At 52.2% G+C, this 20,148-nt stretch overlaps 1 protein-coding gene across 3 annotated transcripts in view; it reads left to right on the top strand.

Moving 5' to 3' along the window:
- The window catches only part of NBEAL2 (neurobeachin like 2), a 149,219-nt gene that overhangs the window by 80,579 nt on the left and 48,492 nt on the right, over window positions 1–20,148 (top strand). For 2 of the 3 annotated variants that reach the window (XM_077267881.1, XM_077267880.1), the window contains exons 2-12: window positions 2,663–2,751; window positions 3,186–3,338; window positions 4,456–4,537; window positions 4,628–4,758; window positions 4,857–4,939; window positions 5,061–5,146; window positions 6,718–7,018; window positions 12,047–12,153; window positions 13,809–13,892; window positions 16,302–16,385; window positions 17,120–17,218. In XM_077267881.1, the coding sequence (XP_077123996.1) occupies window positions 2,663–2,751; window positions 3,186–3,338; window positions 4,456–4,537; window positions 4,628–4,758; window positions 4,857–4,939; window positions 5,061–5,146; window positions 6,718–7,018; window positions 12,047–12,153; window positions 13,809–13,892; window positions 16,302–16,385; window positions 17,120–17,218 (1,299 nt within the window). The remainder of the gene's footprint in view (window positions 1–2,662; window positions 2,752–3,185; window positions 3,339–4,455; window positions 4,538–4,627; window positions 4,759–4,856; window positions 4,940–5,060; window positions 5,147–6,717; window positions 7,019–12,046; window positions 12,154–13,808; window positions 13,893–16,301; window positions 16,386–17,119; window positions 17,219–20,148) is intronic. The other variant, XM_077267882.1, reaches the window with a different exon arrangement.

Here is a 20,148-nt window from a genome sequence, read left to right as displayed (position 1 = left end):
GAGTGATCCGCTGTGATCAGACGTGTGGTGACGGATTCGGCAGATAACGGAGCTGCGTGATGTCACGTCAGATTGTCTAATGGAAAACAAGCCCCACTATGTGAGTGATCCGCTGTGATCAGACGTGCGGTGACGGATCCGGCAGATAATGGAGCTGCGAGATGTCACGTCAGATTGTCTAATGGAAAACAAGCACCACTATGTGAGTGATCCGCTGTGATCAGACGTGTGGTGACGGATTCGGCAGATAACGGAGCTGCGTGATGTCACGTCAGATTGTCTAATGGAAAACAAGCACCACTATGTGAGTGATCCGCTGTGATCAGACTTGTGACGGATCCGGCAGATAACGGAGCCGCGTGATGTCACGTTAGATTGTCTAATGGAAAACAAGCACCACTATGTGAGTGATCCGCTGTGATCAGACGTGCAGTGACGGATCCGGCAGATAATGGAGCTGCGTGATGTCACGTCAGATTGTCTAATGGAAAACAAGCCCCACTATGTGAGTGATCCACTGTGATCAGACGTGTGGTGACGGATCCGGCAGATAATGGAGCCGCGTGATGTCACGTCAGATTGTCTAATGGAAAACAAGCTCCACTATGTGAGTGATCCACTGTGATCAGACGTGTGGTGACGGATCCGGCAGATAATGGAGCCGCGTGATGTCACGTCAGATTGTCTAATGGAAAACAAGCTCCACTATGTGAGTGATCCACTGTGATCAGACGTGTGGTGACGGATCCGGCAGATAATGGAGCCGCGTGATGTCACGTCAGATTGTCTAATGGAAAACAAGCTCCACTATGTGAGTGATCCACTGTGATCAGACGTGTGGTGACGGATCCGGCAGATAATGGAGCCGCGTGATGTCACGTCAGATTGTCTAATGGAAAACAAGCCCCACTATGTGAGTGATCCGCTGTGATCAGACGTGCGGTGACAGATTCCAGCAGATAACGGAGCCGCGTGATGTCACGTCAGATTGTCTAATGGAAAACAAGCCCCACTATGTGAGTGATCCGCTGTGATCAGACGTGTGGTGACGGATCCGGCAGATAATGGAGCGGCGTGATGTCACGTCAGATTGTCTAATGGAAAACAAGCCCCACTATGTGAGTGATCCACTGTGATCAGACGTGCGGTGACGGATCCTGCAGATAATGGAGCCGCGTGATGTCACGTCAGATTGTCTAATGGAAAACAAGCTCCACTATGTGAGTGATCCGCTGTGATCAGACGTGCGGTGACGGATCCGGCAGATAACGTCAGATGTCTTTTTGGCTGATGTGTGAGGACAATGTCTCCACGTTTTCCTCCTTCTGGGCTGCGCACCGCTGAGGAGCCGCGTCTTGGGCTCTCGCCCTCCATCCTTTAAGCAGGTGTTTACTCTCTAGGTTGCCGCAACCTGTGGCCCTCTAGCTGTTGTAAAACTACAACTCCCAGCATGCCCTGATGACCTGCAGCATGGTGGGAGATGTACTTCCACATCAGCTGGCGGTCTTTAGATGGCTGTGTCTCTAGGAAAACGCGAAGCTAGATTTTTTTTTATTTCCTGAGCGGGGGTGGGCATTTTCAGCAGGGGCGGTACTGCTTATATTTGTCTTAAAGGGCAATGCTTTTTTTTGTCTGCCCATCTTCTCTCTTCCGCTCTCCTATCTGTGTCTTTCTGGAGAGACAGTTGTTGTTATGACGTCTGAAGTGACCTGTTCTTTAATTTAGATACAGTAGGTCTCTTTAAGCCTTAAAGGCACCCTAATCTTTCAAAATGTGAAAAATGTCAGAAAGGGTTCGTGCAGGTAGAGGAGAACCAGTGCGGAGCCTCGCCCCTGGGACGTAGTTGTGTGCGGCGCCTCAGGAGATCCGCGTGTGCGCCGTGAAGCGAGATATACGATCTCCGCCGGCTGCAGAGATTTCTGCTTATTCAATGAATACAAATTCTTAGAGGAGAAAATTGTGACCTTTTAAAAGCGCTGAGGCTGCAGCGGATCACGGGGCGTTCCGGATCACGGGTCAGTCGTTACTGCAGGGGGGATCAGCGCAGCTGTCACTGCAGGGCAACACCCAGCATTACCAGATTCCTGAGCGGCAGATCTGCTCAGCTATGGTGAAATATGGCATGGGAAAGACATAACGCTGCCGGACCGGGCGCGTGTGCACCTTTAAATATTGCGAAACGCGCTGCTGAGCCCTGCGATCTGTGTGCGATCGTCACCGCCACCTGAATCTGAAGTTAACATCTTAAAAGAAAAATGATGAAATACCAAAACTAACGACAGCAAATTAGGACAGCAAATTAGGACAGCTCTGTAATCGCGATGTACCGGGATGGGAAGCGACACAGAAGTGAAGTAACAGCGAGCTCTCGGCAGCGTTTCCTCTTTGCATCATCGATAGAACTTACCTCACATCTGTAGTTTTTGGTTTTGTTTTGGGGGATGCTATGAACATAAAGGGTTAATGTAGTTCTCTGCGGAGGCCGGGAGCCTCTGATTTTGGCCATCGGCCTCTCGGTGCAGCGGCTCCTGTGTTATTATAAGTTATAACTGGCAGCACATCGTGCAGCAGCCGAGGGGGCCGCCACATCGGGGTCTCACAGCAGTCGGGGGTCCTGACTTATGGGGGGCTGCCTCTGACATCTCGTGCCTCCTTCTTGCAGAAAGACCTGAATTACCTGCAGCAATGGCTGGAAGCTTTTGTCACCAACTTCGAGAAGATCATCACTGTGAACACGCTGGAGCCAAGAAGGTAGGAAAGTGGGGCGACTGCCATGTCTTATCCTCCAGTCACCTCCAGAGCTGCACTCACTATTCTACTTTTACATCACGTCTTATCCTCCAGTCACCTCCTGAGCTGCGGTCACTATTCTGCTGTTACATCATGTCTTATCCTCCAGTCACCTCCAGAGCTGCTCTCACTATTCTGCTGTTACATCACATCTTATCCTCCAGTCACTTCCAGAGCTGCACTCACTATTCTGCTGTTACATCACGTCTTATCCTCCATTCACCTCCAGAGCTGCGGTCACTATTCTGCTGTTACATTACGTCTTATCCTCCAGTCACCTCCAGAGCTGCACTCACTATTCTGCTGTTACATAGTGTCTTATCCTCCAGTCACCTCCAGAGCTGCAGTCATTATATTATGCTGTTACGTAATTAGGCTGGTGTTATTCCTTACAGGCCGGAGGACGCTTCGTCGGAGATCCCGGTGTTACCCAGAGATGTTCTTAAGGTCCTGAGCCAGCAGCTTGGTGTGTGTGCGGAGGATATTGGCTCTGACGTCAGCCTGAACCAGGCGCTTCTCCTCCTCAAGTTCTTCATCATCATCAGCAGGTACAGGGGCGATGGTATAGGAAGCACCCTGCTGATTGGGGGGGGGGGGTCCCTGCTGATGAGGGGGGGTCCCTGCTGATGAGGGGGGGGCCCTGCTGATGAGGGGGGGGCCCTGCTGATGAGGGGGGGGCCCTGCTGATGAGGGGGGGGCCCTGCTGATGAGGGGGGGGCCCTGCTGATCGGGGTCCCTGCTGATGGGGGGGGTTCCTGCTGATCGGGGGGATCCCTGCTGATCGGGGGGATCCCTGCTGATCGGGGGTCCCTGCTGATCGGGGGTCCCTGCTGATCAGGGGTCCCTGCTGATCAGGGGTCCCTGGGCGGTCATTCAGGCCTCATCGGTCCGCTCTGTCTCTCCCATCATGGCCCGCTCTGCCAGGATGGTCCTAGTCTCCCTGGGGCGTACGCAGCGCGAGCGGACCCCAGTTATAAATATCTCGCCCGCCTGTATAATGATACAGGAGGCGTCGGCGGGGGCGACCGCGGTTTCCTGCGAACCCCCCTCCTTCTGCTCACTGTGAGAGCTCCGGACCCTTCAGTTACCATGGTAACCAATTCCATCATGGCTGCAGGATTTCAGGATAGAAGAGGGGTGAAATTCAGGGTGGTGCATGCTCCACACTGGCCTGCAGCCCCCGATAATATGGGGCAGGGGGCTTCTATAAATGAAGGGTCCCCATGAGAGCAATTTGTCCGAATACCGTATCCCATGATGCATCACTCCCGGTCACTTTTTAGACATTTTCCTATTGTGGGCGGGGCTTAGTAGTCACATGACTGCGTCCAGTGGCACCTCCGCCTGTTGGTGAGTTCTCCATGTCGCCCTCCTACGAGGCGCCCAGGAATCCACTGCAGACGAGCCGTCAGATCGTAGTGTGGGTTTTGTATCAGATTCCGGGTGCTGAAATATCTGCAGTGCATCCGACCTGTGTGAATGCGGCCCAGTCACCAGCCCGGAATATGGCGTCCAGGAGAGAAGTCACTAACACGGGGCTCACACAGATGCGGAGGGGAGGACCTGTCTTTTGGGTGGGGTGTCTCCAAATCACAGTGACCCCTCCGGCTATAATTTGGCTGTCATCTGCATTAGCCGCCATATTGTTTCACTGGCTTCTTAAAGGAATTTGGAGAATGTGGAAAAGGAGCGGACGCCGGTTTTCGTTTCCGAGGTCATTCATCTATTAACCGCATCTACAATCAAGGTAAAAATGTCACATTTTATAGATTTTATCTGGTTTTTTGCCTTTTTAATATTCTGGGTCATTAGGATGCTTTATTTTCCTTCTCTGCAGCTAAAGAGTCCGGTGCATGAAGAGGAGCTGCGAGCGCAGCGCTCGCTGACTGAGAGCGTCGCCGTCTACGCCCTGCACCTCTGCGAATGCCTCTTCGATCCGTACCAGACGTGGAGGAGACAGCAGGGCGGGTGGGTGCAGATCGGGGTCCTGCGCAGCGCCGCTGCTCACTGGAGAGATTTGCCGATGACGGTGATTTTTATATTGTGCTCTGTTTTTTTTTTCTTAGGGAAATTGTGAGCGCAAAAGAAAAGAGCAAATATAAGTTCTCCCCTGCCGCGCTGCCCCAAGAGTTCTGCAGCTTCTTTCATGGTAAGGGGCAGAAGAGAGCGCTAATGAGGAAGGGGAGGGTCAGCATGGCGTCAGAACCTCACAGGTTTGGGGTGGCTGATAACTTAGAGCAGTAGCTTGTAAAGCTTATTATTTCTTGTAGACGCCTTTCACAATGGAGATCATCTTCCTGACTCGGTCAAATTACGTCTGGTCCATCTGTTCGGAGCCATCATCACCGGCTCTAAGGTGAGTCCGCCATGTTTACTGAAGACTCGTGGGACAACTCCTGGGGCCGCTGCTGTCCTGTCTGTACCGCGGCGCCATCGTGTGTTGGGGCAGTATCAATGGCACAAAATGTAGGCCTCTAAGGCTAGAAGCTTTCATTTCCTTATCTGTTGAGTCCAAAGCAACCAGTCGGGGTTTAGCTCTGAGTTTCTGGAACTTGGTGTCAATAGCAACTAGTCAGGGTTTAACGCTCAGTTTCTGGACCTTAGTATCCATAGCAACCAGTCAGAGTTTAGCGCTCAGTTTCTGGACCTCAGTGTCCATAGCAACCAGTCGGGGTTTAGCTCTCGGTTTCTGGACCTTGGTATGCATAGCAACCAGTCAGGGTTTAGCGCTCAGTTTCTGGACCTCAGTGTCCATAGCAACCAGTCAGGGTTTAGCACTCAGTTTCTGGACCTTGGTATGCATAGCAACCAGTCAGGGTTTAGCACTCAGTTTCTGGACCTTGGTATGCATAGCAACCAGTCAGGGTTTAGCACTCAGTTTCTGGACCTTGGTATGCATAGCAACCAGTCAGGGTTTAGCACTCAGTTTCTGGACTTCGGTGTCCTTGGCAACCCAAGCGTCATTTTCTTACTTGCATTAGAAAGATGAAAGCCGATCGCTGATTGGTTGCTATGGACATTGGTGGTCAGAAAAAGTCTGCTAAAATATGTTTGTTGGGGTTGAAAAAAGTTAAAAACTCCAATCTTGGTGACAAGAACACTGCAGGTGATAAAATAATAAGAGCTGAACTCTGGTTAAATGGACATAGATTCGCTGAACTCTGGTTAAATGGACATAGATTCGCTGAGCTCTGGTTGCTAAGGACATAGATTCGCTGAACTCTGGTTGCTAAGGACATAGATTCGCTGAACTCTGGTTGCTAAGGACATAGATTCGCTGAGCTCTGGTTGCTACAGACTGTGGTTGAGAAGATGACAGCTGGACACTGGTTGCCATTGGCAACATGATTTTGAATATTAAAGCTACGCTGGTTGTTATGGGCAACACCTATGTTTTTCTCTAGGCCCCATTAAAGGGGATGTGGTCTTTTCACAATCCATTTTCGGATGTCCCATTAGATAGCGGGTCCCCTGTCATGGCTGCACTTTTACTTAATACTGATCTGCCCTAATTGGTCTACCTTTGTTCTTCCATTAATTCTTCATATCCCGAGGACAGATGTGATCACAGGTTCTCCTAGTCTGCCATAGTAACTGGGGGTTTCCACAGGGGACACTCCCTTAAACGAGCCCCAGTTTATGACTGGTTGATTGACAACTGTAGAAATCCCCTTTAATCACAGTTTGTGGTGATTTTACCAGTGAAATTCCCACCGGTGCCAGAAATAAACTGTCCCGTGGGGGGAGATGTCGGCTGAGGAAACCCCCTCGTTATTAGAGAGGGTTCTAGAGAATACAGAAATGTCTCCCGCGTCATATTCGGGTGCTTGCACCGGCGGCTGTGAAAACGCTGTAAAATCACGATGCGTGCCCAGTAAAGTGTTTTTTTGTGTGTGTCTCGTGGAATGATTGGTGGCCTCGTTACAGTGGAACGCGCTGCACCTCATCACCCCGGCCTCCGTGGACGTCCTGATGCTGGTCCTGCAGAGCTGGTGCGCGGCGCAGGAGGACAGGGACCCGCGACTGCTGCAGCTGGCACTGGACTGCCTCATCGCCATCACCCACATCCTGCACAGCAGCAGCCCCGACCGCCGGAGGGTGGAGATCAGATACATCCTCGACTGCTATTTCAAGGTCCTAAACTGCGACCGGCCCCTGTGTTCTCCGGAGACTGCGCCGGGGCCCCACTGGGAAGAAGGGCTGCTGGCCCTGCGCATCAACATGCTGCGTAAGTAGTCACCAAGGCCGGGGCTACGGGGGGGTGACGCAGCCAAATAGCATCCGTGTCATCCCGGATCCTCAGCCGGCAGCCAATATGACCGCCATTCTGCACCCAATATGACCGCCATTCTACACCCAATATGACCGCCATTCTACACCCAATATGACCGCCATTCTACACCCAATATGACCGCCATTCTGCACCCAATATGACCGCCATTCTGCACCCAATATGACCGCCATTCTGCACCCAATATGACCGCCATTCTACACCCAATATGACCGCCATTCTGCACCCAATATTACTGCCATTCTGCACCCAATATTACTGCCATTCTGCACCCAATATTACTGCCATTCTGCACCCAATATGACCGCCATTCTGCACCCAATATGACCTCCATTCTACACCCAATATGACCGCCATTCTGCACCCAATATGACCGCCATTCTGCACCCTATATGACCGCCATTCTGCACCCAATATGACCGCCATTCTACACCCAATATGACCGCCATTCTGCACCCAATATGACCGCCATTCTGCACCCAATATGACTGCCATTCTACACCCAATATGACCGCCATTCTGCACCAATATGACCGCCATTCTGCTTCCAATATGACCGCCATTCTGCTCCAATATGACCGCCATTCTGCTCCCAATATGACCGCCATTCTGCACCAATATGACCGCCATTCTGCACCCAATATGACCGCCATTCTGCACCCAATATGACCGCCATTCTGCACCCAATATGACCGCCATTCTACACCCAATATGACCGCCATTCTGCACCCAATATGACCGCCTTTCTGCACCCAATATGACCGCCATTCTGCACCAATATGACTGCCATTCTGCACCAATATGACCGCCATTCTGCACCCAATATGACCGCCATTCTGCACCAATATGACCGCCATTCTGCACCCAATATGACGGCCATTCTGCACCCAATATGACCGCCATTCTGCACCAATATGATCGCCATTCCGCACCCAATATGATCGCCATTCCGCACCCAATATGATCGCCATTCTGCACCCAATATGACCGCCATTCTGCACCAATATGATCGCCATTCCGCACCCAATATGATCGCCATTCCGCACCCAATATGATCGCCATTCCGCACCCAATATGATCGCCATTCCGCACCCAATATGATCGCCATTCCGCACCCAATATGATCGCCATTCCGCACCCAATATGATCGCCATTCTGCACCCAATATGACCGCCATTCTGCACCAATATGATCGCCATTCTGCACCAATATGATCGCCATTCTGCACCCAATATGATCGCCATTCTGCACCCAATATGACCGCCATTCTGCACCAATATGACTGCCATTCTGCACCAATATGATCACCATTCTGCACCCAATATGATCGCCATTCTGCACCAATATGATCGCCATTCCGCACCCAATATGATCGCCATTCCGCACCCAATATGATCGCCATTCTGCACCCAATATGACCGCCATTCTGCACCAATATGATCGCCATTCCGCACCCAATATGATCGCCATTCCGCACCCAATATGATCGCCATTCCGCGCCCAATATGATCGCCATTCCGCGCCCAATATGATCGCCATTCTGCACCCAATATGATCGCCATTCTGCACCAATATGACCGCCATTCTGCACCCAATATGACCGCCATTCTGCACCCAATATGATCGCCATTCTGCACCAATATGATCGCCATTCTGCACCAATATGACCGCCATTCTGCACCCAATATGACCGCCATTCTGCACCCAATATGACCGCCATTCTGCACCCAATATGACCGCCATTCTGCACCCAATATGACCGCCATTCTGCACCCAATATGACCGCCATTCTGCACCCAATATGATCGCCATTCCGCACCCAATATGACCGCCATTCCGCACCCAATATGACCGCCATTCCGCACCCAATATGACCGCCATTCCGCACCCAATATGACCGCCATTCTGCACCAATATGATCGCCATTGTGCACTAATATGATCGCCATTCCGCACCCAATATGATCGCCATTCCGCACCCAATATGATCGCCATTCTGCACCCAATATGACCGCCATTCTGCACTAATATGATCGCCATTCTGCACCCAATATGATCGCCATTCTGCACCCAATATGATCGCCATTCCGCACCCAATATGACCGCCATTCCGCACCCAATATAACTGCCTTTCTGCACCCAATATGACCGCCATTCCGCACCCAATATGATCGCCATTCCGCACCCAATATGATCGCCATTCTGCACCCAATATGATCGCCATTCCGCACCCAATATGACCGCCATTCTGCACCCAATATGACTGCCTTTCTGCACCCAATATGATCGCCATTCCGCACCCAATATGATCGCCATTCCGCACCCAATATGATCGCCATTCTGCACCCAATATGACCGCCATTCTGCACCAATATGACCGCCATTCTGCACCAATATGACCGCCATTCTGCACCCAATATGACCGCCTTTCTGCACCCAATATGACCGCCATTCTACACCCAATATGACCGCCATTCTGCACCCAATATGACCGCCTTTCTGCACCCAATATGACCGCCATTCTGCACCAATATGACTGCCATTCTGCACCAATATGACCGCCATTCTGCACCCAATATGACCGCCATTCTGCACCAATATGACAGCCATTCTGCACCAATATGACCGCCATTCTGCACCAATATGACCGCCATTCTGCACCCAATATGACGGCCATTCTGCACCCAATATGACCGCCATTCTGCACCAATATGATCGCCATTCCGCACCCAATATGATCGCCATTCTGCACCCAATATGATCGCCATTCTGCACCAATATGATCGCCATTCCGCACCCAATATGATCGCCATTCCGCACCCAATATGATCGCCATTCTGCACCCAATATGACCGCCATTCTGCACCAATATGACTGCCATTCTGCACCAATATGATCGCCATTCTGCACCCAATATGATCGCCATTCTGCACCAATATGATCGCCATTCCGCACCCAATATGATCGCCATTCCGCACCCAATATGATCGCCATTCTGCACCCAATATGACCGCCATTCTGCACCAATATGATCGCCATTCCGCACCCAATATGATCGCCATTCCGCACCCAATATGATCGCCATTCCGCGCCCAATATGATCGCCATTCTGCACCCAATATGATCGCCATTCTGCACCAATATGACCGCCATTCTGCTCCCAATATGACCGCCATTCTGCACCAATATGACCGCCATTCTGCTCCCAATATGACCGCCATTCTGCACCAATATGACCGCCATTCTGCACCCAATATGACCGCCATTCTGCACCCAATATGACCGCCATTCTGCACCCAATATGACCGCCATTCTACACCCAATATGACCGTCATTCTGCACCCAATATGACCGCCTTTCTGCACCCAATATGACCGCCATTCTGCACCAATATGACTGCCATTCTGCACCAATATGACAGCCATTCTGCACCCAATATGACCGCCATTCTGCACCAATATGACCGCCATTCTGCACCCAATATGACGGCCATTCTGCACCCAATATGACCGCCATTCTGCACCCAATATGACCGCCATTCTGCACCCAATATGACCGCCATTCTGCACCAATATGATGGCCATTCCGCACCCAATATGATCGCCATTCCGCACCCAATATGATCGCCATTCCGCACCCAATATGATCGCCATTCCGCACCCAATATGACCGCCATTCTGCACCCAATATGACCGCCATTCTGCACCCAATATGATCGCCATTCCGCACCCAATATGACCGCCATTCTGCACCAATATGATCGCCATTCTGCACCAATATGACCGCCATTCTGCACCCAATATGACCGCCTTTCTGCACCCAATATGACCGCCATTCTGCACCCAATATGACTGCCATTCTGCACCAATATGATCACCATTCTGCACCAATATGATCACCATTCTGCACCCAATATGACCGCCATTCTGCACCCAATATGACTGCCATTCTGCACCAATATGATCACCATTCTGCACCCAATATGATCGCCATTCTGCACCAATATGATCGCCATTCCGCACCCAATATGATCGCCATTCCGCACCCAATATGATCGCCATTCTGCACCCAATATGACCGCCATTCTGCACCAATATGATCGCCATAACGCACCCAATATGATCGCCATTCCGCACCCAATATGATCGCCATTCCGCGCCCAATATGATCGCCATTCCGCACCCAATATGATCGCCATTCTGCACCCAATATGACCGCCATTCTGCACCCAATATGATCGCCATTCTGCACCAATATGATCGCCATTCTGCACCAATATGACCGCCATTCTGCACCCAATATGACCGCCATTCTGCACCAATATGACCTCCATTCTGCACCCAATATGACCGCCATTCTGCACCCAATATAACCGCCATTCTGCACCCAATATGACCGCCATTCTGCACCCAATATGACCGCCATTCTGCACCCAATATGACCGCCATTCTGCACCAATATGACCGCCATTCTGCACCCAATATGACCGCCATTCTGCACCCAATATGACTGCCATTCTGCACCAATATGACCGCCATTCTGCACCCAATATGATCGCCATTCTGCACCCATTATGACCGCCATTCTGCACCCAATATGACTGCCATTCTGCACCAATATGACCGCCATTCTGCACCCAATATGACCGCCATTCGGCACCCAATATGACCGCCATTCTGCACCCAATATGACCGCCATTCTGCACCTAATATGACCGCCATTCTGCACCAATATGACCGCCATTCTGCACCAATATGACCGCTATTCTGCACCAATATGATCGCCATTCTGCACCCAGGATTACATAACTGATGCCATCAGGACCCCGGGAAAGCCACGGGGCCACTGTGCTATAACTTCCACTTCATTACCGCCGCTGATTTGACATTTCCAATCTTAAGACTGAATTGCATCTAATATGGACGTTGCCTCATCAGACGCTCGCTGACTTCTCTCCTTGTCTTAGGCGCCATTCCCCAGATGCTGGACTGCAGCGACCGTCCCGTCCTACAGGCGATATTCCTCAGCAATAATTGCTTTGAGCACATCATACGTCTGATCCAGAACAGCAAGGTAAGGTCTGTGCGGGGGTCAAAACTGGTGTAGCCTCCGGAAGTTCAGAATCCCACCCCCCACCCCTCCATCTCCTGAAGTCTCAGAGGTCTGTAATGTTACAGCTCCCTCTAGTGGAAAATGATGAGGGAACTGCAAATTGTCTCCCTCTCTCAGCAGATATATCAATGAGATAAAAACTGCAATGGAATCCAAGGAGCAAAATGTTGTGTAGCGCCCTCCATGTGCCAGGACTGACCTAACCCCAGACCCCTGCGTGTTCTTACTGGCTATTCCCTACACCTCTCTCATCATCCTCTGCTGTCCTCCATGTTGTCCCCTACTCTGACCATGTCCATTGTGCTCCATGTTGTGTCCCATCTTCTGACCACGTCCATTGTGCTCCATGTTGTGTCCCCTCCTCTGACGACGTCCATTGTGCTCCATGTTGTGTCCCCTCCTCTGACACCGTCCATTGTGCTCCATGTTGTGTCCTCTCCTCTGACACCGTCCATTGTGCTCCATGTTGTGTCCCCTCCTCTGACGACGTCCATTGTGCTCCATGTTGTGTCCCCTCCTCTGACACCGTCCATTGTGCTCCATGTTGTCCCCTCCTCTGACACCGTCCATTGTGCTCCATGTTGTCCCCTCCTCTGACACCGTCCATCATACCCCATGTTGCGTCCCCCCTTCTGACACCGTCCATCATACCCCATGTTGTGTCCCCCCTTCTGACACCGTCCATCGTGTCCCATGTGGTATCCCACCTTCTGACACCGTCCATCATACCCCATGTTGTGTCCCACCTTCTGACACCCGTCCATTATACCCCATGTTGTGTTCTTTCCCCTGACACCGTCCATCATACCCCATGTTGTGTCCCCCCTTCTGACACCGTCCATCGTGTCCCATGTTGTATCCCACCTTCTGACACCGTCCATCATACCCCATGTTGTGTCCCACCTTCTGACACCGTCCATCATACCCTATGTTGCATCCCCCCTTCTGACACCGTCCATCATACCCCATGTTGCGTCCCCCCTTCTGACACCGTCCATCATACCCCATGTTGTGTCCCCCCTTCTGACACCGTCCATCGTGTCCCATGTTGTATTCCACCTTCTGACACCGTCCATCGTGTCCCATGTTGTGTCCCACCTTCTGACACTGTCCATCATACCCCATGTTGTGTCCCCCCTTCTGACACCCGTCCATCATACCCCATGTTGTGTTCTTTCCCCTGACACCGTCCATCGTACCCCATGTTGTGTCCCCCCTTCTGACACCCATCCATCATACCCCATGTTGTGTTCTTTCCCCTGACACCGTCCATCGTACCCCATGTTGTGTCCCCCCTTCTGACACCCGTCCATCATACCCCATGTTGTGTTCTTTCCCCTGACACCGTCCATCGTACCCCATGTTGTGTCCCCCCTTCTGACACCCGTCCATCATACCCCATGTTGTGTTCTTTCCCCTGACACCGTCCATCGTACCCCATGTTGTGTCCCCCCTTCTGACACCCGTCCATCATACCCCATGTTGTGTTCTTTCCCCTGACACTGTCCATCGTGTCCCATGTTGCGTCCCCCCTTCTGACACCGTCCATCGTGTCCCTTGCTGCGCCCCTCGTCTCGTGTGATTAACAGCTCTTTGTGCATGTGACCTCTCTACAGCTTTATTTGAGCAGCGGTCTCCGGCCAGAGGAGAGTGTGAGTGATCTGACCACTCGGCTGCTGACCGAGCCCGATATCATGAAGGTATTACCTGGTCATGGAGTGCAGTGAATTGTTTTGTGTCCCATTGCTTTCTGTTAATACATCCTCATGCCTGGTATGGTGTCAGCGGGGGGCGCTGTCCAGTACGGGAGATCACTTATGTACTGTTGGTCACAAATGAAGGGTCAACGCCACGTAATAGACGGTCACAGGGTCACGGTCACCTTAATAGATAGGTCAGAGTCATACAGTGTGATCACCCTGCTGCCATGTCTGTCCCCCCTCACTAGGTAGCGGGACCTGTTCTTCTGGATGTTCTTTGTCTGGCTCTAGGTGGTGGTTTAAGATCAGAATAGTGTCAGGTATCCCCTCCTCTGCTTGGGGGCCTCCTCTTGGCTCCTGAGCCCGGGGGCCTCCTGTTGGCTCCTGCTCCCGGGGGGCCTCCTCTTGGCTCCTGCTCCCGGGGGGCCTCATTTTGGCTCCTGAGCCCGGGGACCTCTTGGCTCCTGAGCCCGGGGGCCTCCTCTTGGCTCCTGAGCCCGGGGGCCTCCTCTTGGCTCTTGCGCCCGGGGGCTTCCTCTTGGCTTCTGCACCCGGGGGCCTTCTATTGCCTCCTGCATCCGGGGGCCTCCTCTTGGCTCCTGCGCCCGGGGGCTTCCTCTTGGCTTCTGCGCCCGGGGGCCTCCTCTTGGCTCCTGCTCCCGGGGGCCTCCTCTTGGCTCCTGCTCCCGGGGGCCTCCTCTTGGCTCCTGCTCCCGGGGGCCCCCTCTTGGCTCCTGCTCCCGGGGGCCACCTCTTGGCTCCTGCTCCCGGGGGCCACCTCTTGGCTCCTGCTCCCGGGGGCCTCCTCTTGGCTCTTGCTCCCGGGGGCCTCCTCTTGGCTCCTGCTCCCGGGGGCCTCCTCTTGGCTCCTGCTCCCGGGGGCCTCCTCTTGGCTCCTGCTCCCGGGGGCCTCCTCTTGGCTCCTGCTCCCGGCTGCCTCCTCTTGGCTCCTGCTCCCGGGGGCCTCCTCTTGGCTCCTGCTCCCGGGGGCCTCCTCTTGGCTCCTGCTCCCGGGGGCCTCCTCTTGGCTCCTGCGCCTGGGGGCCTCCTCTTGGCTCCCGCGCCCGGGGGGGCCACCTCTTGGCTCCTGCGCCCGGGGGTCTCCTCTTGGCTCCTGTGCCCGGGGGCCTCCTCTTGGCTCCTGCGCCCAGGCCACTTCCTCTTGCCTGTGAGTCTCAGGGCCTCCCTTTCTGGGGCCCCTCTTTTCCTTAGTTTGGGGCCACTGTTCTCTTCCTGAGGCTCCAGTCCTATCATTATGCACAGTTCCCACCATCACTGTTCTCTATATAGCAATCTCTAGAATCATCGGTGACCCCCAACAACATTTGATGGGAAATATTTGGGGGCCCCTGTCCATTACCGATCTGTTATATCCCCTCCGCTGACACCATGCTTCCTGTTCTCTGCTTCATCCTTGGATTGTGATTCACGTCTCGGGGGGCCATCAGGAATCAGGGTGGGACGTTTGTCTCCATAACCTGGGATCTAGGAGAAGTTAGCTACTTCCTCCCTCATTTACCATCCGGCCCCCACAACTGACTTAGCTTTATTGTTTTTATTTTAATCTCTGCCCGAGGATTGAGGGGGTCTCTCATGGTAAAAGACTGCCAGGAGGAGCAGAGAGAGGGAAGAGGAGGAACATGTGGGTGACTAAATGGCAGGAGCAGCATTCCTATAAAAGATAATATGGCCGACAATGCAAGGTGAAGGGTGACGCCGGGGAGGTGCACCTTATATAGTAACCTGATGATGAGGAGAGTGGTTGTCCCCCGGGACACACACGTCTGCAGTCTATCCTTCAGCAGGAAAGTATCTGCCCCCGGGAGTTAATTATGTCTGGCAGCAGATGTGCCCCTCGTCCGTGCCTGTCCCCAAACCCCGGGTCCCTGTAATGGGGGCGTCTCAGGTGCCAGGTTACTAGAGGCGGCTGTCAGCAGAGCGAGCGCCGGTGCCAGCAGATGGCAGTCACGTCACTATGTGTACCCCAGGGTGATGTCTCCCAGTATATCCTGGGGTGTCAGAGGATTAGTGAGGGTTTGGAGACCCTCTGCTATTGTAAGAAGTCCTCAGCTGTGTGAGCAGGACCAGGTCAGGATGTGTTATCAGGAGTGTCCTATTCAAGAACAGCAAGCAGTGGTAGTGGAATTGTCCTTATTACGGCTATCTGAGCTGTGCTTTCTTCCTCCCATGGAGATTGGCGCTCGGACATCAAATATTCGGCAATATTCTGCATTTGTAAAAGAAAAATCTTCCTGTGTGTGACGCCCCCTGGTGATCGGTGGTGGTGATGATGATAATGGTGGTGGTGGTCCTGTGCTCTCCTGCCTTTTCCATGGAATCATCTTGGTGTTGCGGCCTGTATTGTGATCTTTTACTTTTACTTTTTATTGTGTATCTTTTACTTTCTAGGTGATCGACAGCGATTCAGATGCCATCACCGTTAACGCCATTGGGGTATTGACCTCGATCATGAGGAATTCTCCTTCTGCCAAGGTGAGTGATAACTGTCCTGCCATGGAGGGACCCCATTAATATCCTGCCATGGAGGGACCCCACTACTGTCCTGCCATGGAGGGACCCCATTAATATCCTGCCATGGAGTGACCCCACTCCTGTCCTGCCATGGAGGGAGCCCACTCCTGTCCTGCCATGGAGGGAGCCCACTCCTGTCCTGCCATGGAAGGACCCCACTACTGTCCTGCCATGGAGGGACCCCATTAATATCCTGCCATGGAGGGACCCCACTACTGTCCTGCCATGGAGGGACCCCATTAATATCCTGCCATGGAGTGACCCCACTCCTGTCCTGCCATGGAGGGACCCCATTAATATCCTGCCATGGAGGGACCCCACTACTGTCCTGCCATGGAGGGACCCCATTAATATCCTGCCATGGAGTGACCCCACTCCTGTCCTGCCATGGAGGGACCCCACTAGTGTCTTGCCATGGAGGGACCCCACTAGTGTCCTGCCATGGAGGGACCCCACTACTGTCATGCCATGGAGGGGCCCCACTACTGTTCTGCTATGGAGGGACCCCACTACTGTCCTGCTTGGGGAAGAACCCCACTACTGTCCTAAACTGCGGGGGACCCTACCGCTGTCCTATTCAGAGGGTTCCACTACTGTCCCGCACTGAGGACCCCAAATGTCTGGAGTTCAGTGCAGGGACCCGGGTGCTTGGTGTGACTCTTTGTTGCTGTACTCTGTATTTTGTTCTTTCCTAGGAAGTCTTCAAGGAGCGGATCGGGTATCCACATCTATACGAGGTGCTGAAGAGCCGCAGCCAGCCCACCAAGCGTCTGCTCCAGCAATTACTGAGCATGGTGAGGACTGGTAATGCTAATAAGGGCGATCTAGTGGCTTTTAGGGGGTCAGTAAATTGGGAGTCCCCAAGTGAAGTTGTCACCATGATCCTTTGTGATGTGTGATGTGTAAGACGTCCCCTCTACAGGGGCGCGATATAAGGTAATCCACACCTGCATAGGATCAGAGGGTGCACAGAGCAGCAATGAGGAATCCTGAGCGCTAATCTAAGCCCCCCTCAACTCTAGCAAGGTGCCGTACATGAAGCCACAGCAATGTAATGTGTGAACGGTGCCCTGAATCCACTGCCAGAGGGGGCCAAGGGGTGTAGATGCAAAGCAGAGGAGAGGGGTCCAGAGAGGGACAGAAGAGTCTGGGGGTGGACCAGGGCTCTGGACTGGGGTTAGAGAGACATAGCAGATAAATCAGTCTGGCAGCAGCTTAGTCTCCACACTCCCCCCTTCCACATTGTATGCTCTGCGGTAGAGCCGGCTTTAGACAAAGTGGGGCCCTTTGCAAAAGTTTTAAAGTGGGCCCCAAATGTTAACATATTGCACCATCACACAGAAACATTTCGATTGTATTTACATGAGCTGAGTTCAGGCCGTTAAACGAGCAATCGACAATATTGAAGTCGTTCGACTCTTGTTTCCCAGCCTCTTTACACTGGCTGAGGAAGAATGATGGGGACAGATAGTCCTCGACACAATATAATGCACTCCCCATGGTCCTTGATAAAGTATACTGCAGCCTTCCTCATAGGGTGTACTGCAGCCCCCTTATAGAGTATAATGCAGTCCCACACACAGTGTATAATGCCACCCCCCTCAGAGTATAATGCAGCTCCTCTCAAAGTATAATACAGCCCCCTCATAGCATAAAATGCAGCTCCACACACACACAGTATAATATGTAGTCCCCTCATAGAACATAATGCAGCCCCTTCAGAGTTATAATGCAGCTCCACAAACACAGTATAATGCAGCCCCCCACACACACAGTATAATGCAGCCCCCACACACATAATATAATGCAGCCCCACAAGCACAGTATAGTGCAGCCCCCTCAGACAGCATAATGCAGCCCCCCACATACAGTTTAGTGCAGCTCCCCCACATACAGTATAGTGCAGTCCCGCACACATAGTATAATGCAGCTCCCCACATATCGTATAGTGCAGCTTCCCACATACAGTATAGAGCAGCCCCCCACACATAGTATAATGCAGCCCCCCCCCACAGTATAATGCAGCTCCCCCACACACTGTATAATCCAGCCCACACGCACTGTATAATGCAGCCCACACACACTGTATAATGCAGCCCACACACACTGTATAATGCAGCCCACATGCACAGTATCGTGCAGCTCCCACGCACAGTATAATGCAGCCCCCCACGCACAGTATAATGCAGTTTCCCCACACACAGTATAATGTAGCTCGCCACATACAGTATAGTGCAGTCCCCACACACAGTATAATGCAGCCCACACACTATAATGCAGCACCCCACATACACAGTATAGTGCAGCCCCCCCACACACAGTATAATGCAGCCCCTATACACACAGTATAATGCAACCCCCCCACACACAGTATAGTTTAGTTCTTCCCCACACACAGTATAATGCAGCTCCCCACATACAGTATAGTGCAGTCCCCACATACAGTATAATGCAGCCCACACACACAGTATAATGCAGCCCACACGCACAGTATAGTGCAGCCCCCCACATACACAGTATAGTGCAGCCCCCTATACGCACAGTATAGTGCAACCTGTTGTGAATTCCATTTCTCGGACTCCCTCCTGTGGTCATGAATGGTACTTTGGTTCGTTCCGCTCTTGGACTCCCTCTGGTGGCTTTGAGCGGAACTGCTGGTCTCTGAGGTTTGCTTTATCAGCTGCCCTCGTTTATTGTTATGCTGGCTTCCCTATTTAACTCTACTCAGATCGTTACTTCATGCCAGCTGTCAATGTTTCAGTATTGGTTCAGATCTCTCTTGGACTTCTCTGAGGACCTGTCTACTCCAGCAGAAGCTAAGTCCCTGCTAGTTCATTTGTTGTTACTGCTGCCTGAATATATTTCTTAGTACTGCTTAATTCTAGTCCAGCTTGCTATCATGATATTTCCTTGCTAGCTGGAAGCTCTGGGGGTGCAGTGTTGCACCTCCACACCGTGAGTCGGTGTGGGGGTCTTTTTGCATACTCTGCGTGGTTTTTGTAGTTTTTGTGCTGACCGCATAGTTTCCTTTTCTTTCCTCTGACTATTTAGTGAAGTCTGGCCTCCTTTGCTAAAACCTGTTTCATTCCTGTGTTTGTGACTTTCCTCTTAACTCACAGTCAATATATGTGGGGGGCTGCCTTTACCTTTGGGGAATTTCTCTGAGGCAAGGTTAGGCTTCTATTTCTATCTTTAGGGGTAGTTAGCTCTTAGGCTGTGAAGAGGCGTCTAGGAAGAGTTAGGTACGCTCCACGGCTATTTCTAGTGTGTGTGATAGGAGTAGGGTTTGCGGTCAGCAGAGTTCCCACTTTCCCAGAGCTCGTTCCGATTACTAGTTTACTCATCAGGTCATTCCAGGTGCTCCTAACCACCAGGTCCATAACAGCAACCCCCCACATACGGTATAGTTTAGTTTCCCCCACACACAGTATAATGCAGCTACCCCACACACACCGTATAATGCAGCCCCCCCCCCCCGCATACAGTTTAATGCAGCCCCCACAAACACAGTATAATGCAGCCCCCTCACAAGCACAGTATAGGGTTGCCCCACACACAGTATAGTGCAGTCCCCTCCACATACACTGTACAGTGCAGTCCCCACATACAGGATAGTGCAGCCGCCTCCACATACACTGTACAGTGCAGTCCCCACATACACAGTATAGTGCAGCCCCCTCCACATACACAGTACAGTGCAGTCCCCCCACACAGTATAATTCTG

This window comes from Ranitomeya variabilis, chromosome 6, assembly GCF_051348905.1.
Source record: "Ranitomeya variabilis isolate aRanVar5 chromosome 6, aRanVar5.hap1, whole genome shotgun sequence".
Taxonomy (NCBI): Eukaryota; Metazoa; Chordata; class Amphibia; order Anura; family Dendrobatidae; genus Ranitomeya; species Ranitomeya variabilis.
This window is presented reverse-complemented; position numbering and strand designations above follow the sequence as displayed.